Raw genomic sequence first — 10562 nt, 5'->3', positions numbered from 1 at the left:
CCCCCCCCACCCCCACCCCACCGCACCCACCCTTCCTCAGACTATTCCAGACTCCACGACTGGACACTCGTAAATCTCCTGCTGTGGCACCAGGGCAACGTGACCCGCCGCCATATTGAAAATGCTGTCGTCGACCATGTCACATCTTTGTTTGTTTTTTTTGTGTTTGTCTCTCTCGGGAAAAAAAAATCTGATTTCTGAATGTTATTAATTTCTAAAGTCAGGAATGAAATACTTTATTTGTAGAACCACTCCTTACAGCCATATATACAAATAAAGTTATCACGTCGAAATGAATTTATGTGGGGAAAAAAATCCATCCATTTGATTAACACAACGTGGACGTGGTCATTTTTTTCTACACAATGGATCGTTGCGGTATCGGAGTGAGACTCGGTATTGGGAGACAAAAACAAATGACTCACACTTGGGTGCACAACGATGTGATCAGGGCATTCCTAACTGCGAGTATTACGTTATCTCCATAACTGTGTCCAAATATCCGTTGCTTGCAGAGTTCAAACAACTACGACAGCTATGCTAGCCCGTTAATGCCATCTTTGATTGCATGTTAGCGTAAAGCTCCGAGATTTTAGAAAGCTAATGTGATGTGGTGCCAAATATGGCCATGTTAGCGCTAACTAACCAAATAATTGAGGGGTTTTTTTTTCCCTCTTCTTCCAGTGATCCATGACCGAAGGCCAACGTTCTTAGCATGTGCTTCTATTTGGGCCTCCACACGTGGGTGTCAGGCACACTCTGCCAAAGCGTATATTTGCAACACATGCACACTTCCAAGTCAAACTCCCAATGGACAATTAGGGAAGACCAACACAGGTCCGAGGAGCTAGGCCATCGTTTTTATGTAGTTATTTATGCATTTATTTATTCAGACAAAGGCTTCAATTCAAACACACACAAACGCAGCTCGGACTTAACTGCAGATGGAGGTTTACAACGCCGGCCTGAGCAAAGAGCAACAGCAAACATCCTCCCCACAAAGTCAAGACACGTGCTCTTCAACATCAACACACCAAATGAAGTTAAATGACATTCAAGCGCTGAGGAAGTGTGTCAATTCTGTTCTGAAAGGGAGGGACAGTGCATCTGTTTTTGTTTGCCGTCAACCCATGAGCAGTGGAAGACTTCTCAATATATTCTGTACCTACGCGTTCGGATTTATCGGTTGACATGTTGGCTGTGGTTAACATTTGATAAGGCCAGGTTAAATGAACTGCTTGTCGGTAAGGTGTTCATCGGAGGAGCAAAATGTCATCGTCTGCCTTAGAGGGTGAGAAATACAAAGTGGCGCTCGGTTTCGGCACCGAGGTCACCAAAACAATCGTCCGATGAGGTTTGCAGCGCGAGGCAACACACTCTATGCTACGTGCCATGCTCCTCGCTCACCATCCCCCCCCCTCCACCTTCCCCCTGCCAGCTGCAGGTCACATTGCTGCTTGGCTTCTGTTTGCCCGCGGCCCTGTGACCCTGCGGCCTTCATTTGCACCCAAGTGAAGATCGCTCCATCATTTGGCGCTGCGCCCCTCATCGCGACCCCCACCGCAATCTTGGTCCGAGGACCTGACGCTCACATTGCACCGGTGACATCGTGCGGCCCCCTCAGATATGCACCGAAGCATATTTCACAAAGCCGGGACCGCTTTCTTTCAACTTCAACATGGGGTGTCTGGGCAATATCTGAGCAAAGCGGGCGCTGCTAAAAACCACCGGTCAAAAAGACAGTACTTCATTGTGAACGCGTTCCATTTTCAGTCGTCTCAGTTACTGACATTTTGTAACTCCCATCGAAATGAAAAGGACACTTTTTAAAGCCACGCTGCTATGAGAGTAGCCGTCATGAAGACTGCATCTGAACGCAGGCTCCTTCGGTTTCTCTGATTTCTTGGTGACCGACTGTTTTAGACTGAGGGCTTCACAGAAGGGATGGATACTCCATCAAGCAGCATGGCTTAATAAATGCAGATCAACTTGGAGCATTCCAGCATCATCAAGTGCTCACACAAGTACCGAGGCACTTTTTAAAGCGACGATCTTAACAAATGTCTGAGAGCACCTGTCATAAAGACTTTCATTTTCAGATATGTCATCGATGGACCGTTTTTAACTTGGCGCTTAAGAAAATTGACCCTCTTTCGAGGTACATTGCTCAACAAAATGTATTAAACGACCTTAGCATATCCCAGCAATTTTGGACATGAGATCTACTTTTCGATCAAGCAAACCTCCCGCAATCGACCCTTTACCCCGCACGCACTTCCACACGCGGGCCATGATGAGCAACGGCCATAACGCCCCTAAGACGGACGAGACAGAAAAACAAATTCGACACAAATCGCTGCTTACCTTCGTGGGAGACCTAACGCGGAGGCATTTTGGCAGCGTGTTCACGATCGTAGCTCACGTGTCTCGTTTTCAAATGCTTCTCCCGACGCTCCAGATTGGCGTTCTTTGCCCGTGGCCTCGGTGAATTGTACATTGACTTAGAATGAGTATCATAAAAATAAAAGATAGAGCGCAAAAGCTCTGATCGCAAGCTGCAAGTGCAGACTGCAGACCGCCAACAACTTCCGGTTATGCAGGTGACGCGCCGCCGGATGTTCAAGGTGACCTGCTTTTTTCTATTATTTTATTTTTTCAAAACTTTTTTTTTTTGAAAGTGAAACTGAGAAGATGCTTAGAGTGCAGTGTGCACGAACACAAAAATATGGGATATGAATAACACATAAATGTTTTGATTTGTTTGTTTGTTTGTTTCCCCTCTACACCCCTAGCGATCGACTCAGGACCAAGTCGCGAGCTTCCGGTCGTTCACGATCGACGTATTGGGCACCCCTGGTGTAGTGCTTTAGTGCAGACGTTTTCTAATTTTAGTCAACCCATCTAACTGCTGTTAAAATGACAGTGAAAGACATTGTGGAGTAAACAGTGTTTTTAATTTATTATTAAATGACATAAATAACAACTCACAGTGAGTTCAAATACAAATAGTTATGTACATGTGCAGGGGGGGGGGGCACACCCCCACCCTCGCGAGGAAGGCACTTGAAACCAAAAAGGAACCTTGACATGGAAGATCACAACGAGTTAATTTAGTCTATATACATAAATATACACTTGGATGTTAGTGGAACAAAACAACTGCACCCCTCCCCTCAGTAGCTTTGTGCCACGGGCGCCCACGAAGCAGTCAGCCGGGCGATGGAGCTCTCGAACTGCGCGTCGCCTACCCCGACGCCCACCTCGCCCAGCCCCGGGTCGTACATGGAGGACGGCGACGAGACAGGCAGCGAGGACGTCAGGCCCGTGTAGGAGGATCCCCTCAGGAATTGCGAGGTCAAACCGCCCGTGATGGAGCCTGACGCCGAGCCTGACGGGGTCAGGGTGGTGCCCGCCACCGACCACAAACTCGGGTACTGACTAAAGAAGCAGAAATTTAGGGAGTCAGTTTGGTGATAGCTTGTTTAGAAATACATTTAAAAAAATGTCCACTCTAAGGGAAAAAAAGCTACATTTCAAGACAACAAACTTGGGCACTGGAATGAAATATTTAAAGTTTTGCAAAGGTGAAAAGTGGCTATCCCGCAGTTGCTTTGTTGTGCCAACTAGCATTGTCATTGTCAGTCATTTCTGTGTTCAAGTTGTTCCAACTTAAAAGGACTCTTTTATGCCCCCCCCCCCCAAATATCCAATAGTGTGGTGGTTTGGGCAGGTATCACCTGGAGTTGGACGATGAGTTGGTGGTGTGGGACAGGGTGCCCATGCCTGTGGAATTTGGGATCTGGAGGGCGGACCAGTTGTCGTGGGTCGGCGCCAGGGTACCGGAGGTGTTGTCCATGTAGTTGTCTGTGTACCGAGAAAAATGCAAAACCTGAGTCATCCAGCTTGGATTTCAAACCAAAGTGGTGACGCGCCAAGGGTCTTACTGGTACTGGAGGCGCGGTGGGGGTAGTGGCCGGGGTACGGGCTGGCCCGGTGGCTCCTCAGGCTGGAGTAGCGCTCGCAGTAGGAGCCCGATGAGTGGCCCGCGGTGCCGCTGAACTGCGGTGGGCTGCTGCTGGGGCAGATGGGACTCTGCCCCGGCAGGAACCAACCTCCCACTGTCGAATTAAACGTCAACGTATTACTCGTCTATGTTGTTTTTTTTTCCTCTCTGAATTTTTGGATTCAGCAGACTCACATTGGGAGTAGCCCGACTGCTGGTTGTCCACGCTGTGGTCGGGCATGTCCTTGTGATCGCTCCTGGAACACAGAAGACCATTTGATTGAAAGACAGAGTAGCTCACATAACCTTTAGAAAGTTGACCGGAGCCACATATGACACTGGGAAAAACCGGGTCTGTCAAGTGGAACCAAATCTATTCCGTTGCGTGAACGGCAACGCGGCCGCACAGTTCATTGAATTTTCTGCCATCTAGCGGAAGAATGTTTAATTGCTCTACCTGTCACGCTAGATGCGGCCTACCTTTCTTTGGCATCCAGGAAGGCCTTGGCGAAAGGGTTATGTTTTATCTTCAGGGCCGTAATCTGTTGGAAAGCGATTTGTTTATTTTTACATTTTCGTTTTAAAATGAAAATGGCGTCATTTTCACGAGGCTCGACGACGACCAGACCTCTTCGTTCTGGTAAGCGGTGACGGCGATGAACTGTGTCTCCGGGAAAGACTGGCTGCTGATCATCTTCTGGACGCCTCCCACCTTCACGATGTGTATCCTGGGCTCGTATTTGTGTAAGGAGTTGAGCATAATCTGCGGAAATGCTCAGTTGTTGAGATCCACCCGTGCATGCGGGCCCGCGCAGGTCTCGTTTGGCCGTTCGGGTCCTCGGCGCCCCCTCCTTACCTGCCCCCCGCCGTTGAGCTTGTTTGACAGCTTGACTTTGCTGAAGGAGACGGGCGCCTTCATCCAGTGCGCGCCGAAGTTGGGCGAGTCCGGGTGGATGTACACGCAGCTGGGGCTCTGCGGCTCCGGTTTACCGCCGGGCACCCACTCGCCGTTCACGTACTTCCAGCGGTTGTTGTCCGCCGCCACGAAGTCCAGCAGCACCGAGTACATGGCGTTGGGGTCCAGCCCGCTCACGCTGGCCCTGAGAACCGGGAACATGCGCCTGCGAGGAAAAACAAAACCCGAGAGCTAAAGACGCGCCAACGACTTTCTTTCAGCGCGCGTTTGCCGGTGAAGCTCGCGAACTCGTTAATAGCTTGGAAGGTCGAAATGACCCCCGTGCGTCAAACGCGGCCCCTACCGTCCCGTTTTGGTCACAATCATCTCGTTGGTCAACTCCTTGAACTTGTTCCACAAGTCGGCGTCCTCCAACGACAGTTTAATATCCCTCTCGGATGCGTCGCCCTTCTCGCTGCCTTTCTGGAACTCGCTCTCCACGGCGCTCAGAAGGTGCTCCAGTCGCTGGTCCGGGTTCGAGGACGACGTCGAGGAAGAGCTCATATTTCCGCTTGAACGACACACGCTCACTCACTCACTCAATCACTCGCACGCACGCACGCAATCAGATTCCAAACCAAGCTGCTGCTGACTGACTGCGCACAAGCGCAAGGCCCAGCGATTTTAAGGGAGGTCAGGACCGCATTTCGGGGCGGGGCTTAGGACCCGCCCACCTCTGCCTTCCGACAGTCTCCAAAACCGCCTCGCCACCGCCGGATTTCCCCAATTTCATACCGCGGTTTCATAACAACCGCCCCATACCGGAGTCCGGTGAGGAAAAACGCACATTTTACGCATGGGAATAAAGTATAGAATGTGCAGTTTGACCCCAGAAATCGGCGCGAGATTAGTGCGCCGACACGAGACAAAGGAAGGGGAAGCGAGCCGAAAGAGCCTTGCCTTTGAACTCGGTTGTATATTTGCAAATAGTGCTAATCTTTTGTTGTCTCAAATCCACATGGGAGAAAAGGAAGGGGGGGGGGGGCGACTATGTTTACGGAGCTCGGCCCATTAGTGCTTGCATGGGCCTGCATGGCCTGCAAGTGATGCCAGCGTTTGCATAATGTGTCTGTCTACACGTGTGCATCCCGCCTCACTGGCTTATCGGCAATATTAGATGTTGTTAGGTCAACTCAAGAAACCTTAATATTTCCGTAAAAAAAGAAAAATAGCCTGGAACCCCCAAAAGTGTATATCAGGCAGTCAGAAAACATTTTTAAAGCATCATGCGTCCCGTTTCCCCCCAACACATTAGACTTTGCTCTGTAAAACCAAAAGTGTCATATTTCAAATTTAAAAAAAGAAAGAAAAAACAGAAATTCATTTATGTGGGCTAAAATCGTGTAAAAGCAAATCCAATGCTTTGAGTTTCTGCGATGAAGTGGCATGATACAATTTGCATTTTTTTTTCATGAATAATTCTACAGGCTAGGATTAAACATATATACATTCAAGCGAAAATTGTCAGATATCCCCTTAAAAAGAGTATTGTAAACCTGAATAACAAAAACTGGCATGTGATAAAAAATTAAAAAAAAAAACGTTTGAAGCAATATTTGGACTGTTTTCGATATTATGCAATAGTAGTCAGTGTTCTCGATGTGGTTGTAAAAAAAGATAATAAATTACAAATGAGATTTACCGTATCACTTTTTTTTAACTTACATGTGCTTCAAGGGTCAATCTAAATTGTTATGATGATTATCACTTCCCGTTTTTCATAAACAACTGCCAAATGTAGGAATTTCCCTCCAGTGAAAAGTAAATTCCTGATTTTTTTTTTTGTTCCATTTAACAATAAAAAGCGGGATTTACTTTTATGTATTTTTTTTTTTAACTCTCCCAAATATTGTGGCGGTTCCGGGCATTTCCAGTCATTCCAAGGGGGAACCTGGATTCATACGTCAAGGTGCCACTGTCTCTTTTACGATGAGCTGTCTGAGGTGGGCACAGAGTGTTTCAAAGGTCCTCTTTGGGCTAGGGGGTGGGGGGGGCTTTACTGGGCCACTTTTCCAGAGGCCGTAAATGCAAAGGAGACCTCTCACACCTTCGTTTCCCGCAACAACAACAAAAAAGCCCCTTAATTCTTTGGCAGCTTTGCGGGAAGGACGTGTTCAAGGGATCGCAGGAGGACACAGATACACAGACTTTCCGGAAGCTGACGTCACGTCAAGGCCGAGTCACACGTTGCCATGGCGACAAAACAAGGTCCTGGCCGAAGGGTGGGAACCCTCTCAAGTGGGACCAGCTCCCGTACAGGTGACGTTAGTGTTCCTCAATGGTTGTCCCAAGTTTTTACGAGGAGCACCCGAAACGAAGTGAAACGCTGTCTACAAGAAGACGTGTGTAGGTTACATGGAGCCCCCCACGCCCCCCGCCCGCCCGCAAACATGCAGTCCGATACAGTAGGGTTTTCGTCCGCGCCCCCAAACGTGATGCCGTCTATGTCAGGGGTCCCCCCCCCCCTCCAAAAAAATAAAAAAAGTTGTCCAATTCGTATGAAACATTACCTGGAGGGTAAACTTTCACACAAAGAGGCAACATTGTGAGGCACGTCATGTGTCGCGCTCCATCGGGTTTTCTGTTCACATATGCACCGAAAACCCCAAATGGGGCGCCACTGGAAGGCTAAAAAAAAGAGACCCGGAGCGGCGGCGGCTCTTCGGGAACGCGGCGGCGCGGCGTCACCCAGGTGCGAAATATTGCAGAGGTCTGCCGCTTGACAAAGAGACACTCATAAGCAGGCATATTTTCCACAGGACTCCGCTGGCCGGCCGAAATAAATCAGCGGGGCCAGCGGGATGAGTCAGGAGCCTCAAGACGGACATCGGGTACAAAAACACTCGTCGGCGCAAAACAAATCTCTCATTAGGACCACCCTTGTGTTCATTTTCAACGAGTTGGGCTGGTTTTGTCTTGCGTTCAATGTTGCTTCCAGGCCTCGAGCCGAACTGAAGCAACCCTGGTCCAAAAACACAAATGTACAAATGCGGTTGGTTATTCCATTTCTGTTGCTTTCAATACAATCAAACTGTTTGCAAAAAATGTAGTGTTTAAAGTGTTGAAAGAACTTTTTATAGTCAAATGTAATATTGTGATTTTTATTCTTATTATTATACATGAAATTGATTTTTTTAAACATGTATTTCATACAGTAAAATGTTAGCAACATAATTTTTCGTTTCCTAAAGACAACAAAAAATGTGAGCGAAATGTTATATTTGAAAAGTGACAACAAATAATTCAGTTAAGTGTTTGTTTTGGTTGATTTTATTGGTACCGTGGGTAGAACCAAAATAATGACATTCCGCTATAATTCAATAGGATTGAATATAATAATGCGAGACAAGATATTCCACAAATCGATCAGATTTTGCAATCTCTTTTTTTTCCAACACAAGTGCTAGCATTTTATGCCTAACAATACACTCTGCTCATTTCCTCACAACACGCACACACACTTTTATACACTCACTCTCTCACACACGAAGAGCGATGTGGATTGAGCTCCCGAGCTTTCGTCTCTCGCTTTGGCCTTTCCACTTCAAGTTCAGGAAATCTAAACTTAACTCTTCTTATCACCCGGGCCCTTTGAAAGGGAGAAAAAGAAAGAGTGGGGCCAGTAATTAGCCCCCCCCCCTCCCCCATCTTGGGGTCCTCGGGCCCTTTGGCGTGCTAATGAGGCCGGCCTGGCCGCTTTCGACACTGCTCATGAAAAAGGTCTCATGTCAAAGAAGCAGCGAGGAATTTTGGAATTATTATTAACAAAAACGAATACACTTCATAGAATCAAATTAATATCTGTGGCATTGGGGAAAATTATGCACGTATACAGTATTTGTGCGTGCATGTGTGTAAAATCTCAAATTTGAAACGTTTAACAAAACAGAATAGTTCAAGCTTCCATGATTGTCATTTATGGTATTAAATCGAGTAGAATAGTTTATAAATACACTTGCATTTAATCTTTTGCAATGGCTTTTTTCATGTGTAATACATAGAATGGAATGTTTTTTTCAGTGTTGTTTTTTTTTTTTTTTTTGTACATTTCCTGCATTCAAAGTGTTCTGTTCAAACTACTCATTCTAGGCACCTGGCTCAAGTCAAGCCTCTCCTTTCCCGAGAGCACTTTGAAAAAGTCATTTCATGCCTTTGTCACATCTCGGCCAGGTTACTGTCACGGCACTTGACTTTGGAGTCAGCCAATCCTCCATCAAGCGTCTCCAGTTGATCCAGAACGCTGCTGATCACCTCGTGACTAGTACTCGTAACTCCCTACACTGGCTCCCTATACATTGCAGAGATGCTATTATTTGTTTTCAAATCTTGAAAAGGCATCGCCCCACCTGATCTCTCGGAACTCCTGCCCGATGCCTCAGGTCTGCGGACCGGACACTATCAGAGGTAGCGAGAACTAAGCAGAGGCTCCGAGGGGAGATGGAGCCGTTTCCGTGGCCGTTCGGCAAGCGCCCTCGCTGCCCCATCTTCAAAACTTGTCTTCAAACTCATTTTCATTCTTTGGCTTTTGACTCGATGAAGAAATGACTAAGAAGTCATATTAAAGTATATGTCATTTTTGTGCCACTTTTGATCGGTGTGTTTCGGCCCCTGTTTTCCCCCTGTTGCTGTTGCCCGATGTAAATATGAGCAGCTGAAGTCAGCAGACACCAGTGTGTGAGAAAACACAGTTAACTCCCCCCCCCCCCCAGCTGTGTGCGCACACACACACATGCACGCACATCTGCAGCCACACACGGTGAGATCACACTTCGGGGGCCCGCATGACGCAAGGGTCCAAGAAAGACATGGGCAAATATTAGCAGATATTAATCACAAATAGACTTTTATATCATCTCACCAGTGGGAGCAGTGTGCTTGGATTGGGTGAATGGGGGGTGGGGGGGTTGGGGAGAGGGGGAGGGTGATCAAAAGGCCACTTTGCACTGACAAACAGTAAGTGTTAAAGGATGGCATGATGAAGGAGCTGCCGGGCAGCAGACGTTATTTACTCACAGGACGTGTGACTTGAGAGCCGCCACCTTCGGCACCACTTCCTCGCCTCTGGAAATGCACAATTAAAATGAGAGGTTCACGCAAGACGCCCGTCGCCTCGACTCGCGGGGACAATGAGCTGGAACCGGGAACTCCCTTCCCTCGCATGATCTACACACATTGGAAAGGCATAAATGAGCAAAAACACCAGCTCGTACAAAATGGCTGCTTCAAAGCAAAATGGCCGACTTCCTACTCAATCTTACGCATGGGTCCTTGAGACTTTTTCCTGCCTCTGGTTGGTCTAGATATGTCTCCCCAATTTCGCACTGGTTTGTAAAACTAGTGTCACGGGGCACATTCATTCCGACTTTCCAATACCTCTCGAAACAATCACCATCAAACCTCTCATCGGATCCAAAATGGAGAACTTCTTGTTCTATTTCTGACATGGGTCCTCGAGACTTTTCTGTGTGTAAACGTGTCCACCAAATCTGGTGTGGGTCGGTAAAACTGACAGCCGGGGGCCACGGCAGAGGCAGCAAGGAACATTTGAGATAGTTGTGGCCAAGGGGGGGAGGCAGGGGCGGTCTGCACAGCGCGCCGTAAAGC

General features: G+C 47.7%; 1 protein-coding gene across 1 annotated transcript; it reads right to left on the bottom strand.

The window, feature by feature from the left end:
• Positions 1-2935: 2935 nt before the first annotated feature.
• tbxta (T-box transcription factor Ta) lies at positions 2936-5469 on the bottom strand. Its single transcript, XM_019867822.1, has 8 exons — positions 5263-5469; positions 4860-5124; positions 4632-4766; positions 4484-4545; positions 4199-4260; positions 3945-4118; positions 3738-3864; positions 2936-3438 (listed from the first exon to the last, which is right to left on the bottom strand). Exons 1-8 carry the CDS (start codon positions 5460-5462, stop codon positions 3174-3176), a joined length of 1290 nt encoding a protein of 429 aa, XP_019723381.1. The 5' UTR covers positions 5463-5469; the 3' UTR covers positions 2936-3173.
• Between the last annotated feature and the right edge of the window lie 5093 nt (positions 5470-10562).

The sequence above is a fragment of the Hippocampus comes genome, unplaced genomic scaffold (genome assembly GCF_001891065.2).
Source record: "Hippocampus comes isolate QL1 unplaced genomic scaffold, H_comes_QL1_v1.1 scaffold207, whole genome shotgun sequence".
In the NCBI taxonomy this organism is placed as follows: domain Eukaryota; kingdom Metazoa; phylum Chordata; class Actinopteri; order Syngnathiformes; family Syngnathidae; genus Hippocampus; species Hippocampus comes.
Note: the sequence above shows the minus strand (reverse complement) of the source record. Positions and strands in the feature narration are given on the sequence as shown.

Excerpts from the sequence above, each read along its gene's own strand:
- tbxta (XM_019867822.1), bottom strand. The coding sequence starts at position 5,462 with ATGAGCTCTTCCTCGACGTCGTCCTCGAACCCGGACCAGCGACTGGAG. Across the intron at positions 4,119-4,198 it reads GCAGTCGGGCTACTCCCAAT|TGGGAGGTTGGTTCCTGCCG; the intron begins GTGAGTCTGCTG and ends TTAATTCGACAG. Across the intron at positions 3,865-3,944 it reads CCACCGCGCCTCCAGTACCA|ACAACTACATGGACAACACC; the intron begins GTAAGACCCTTG and ends CTCGGTACACAG.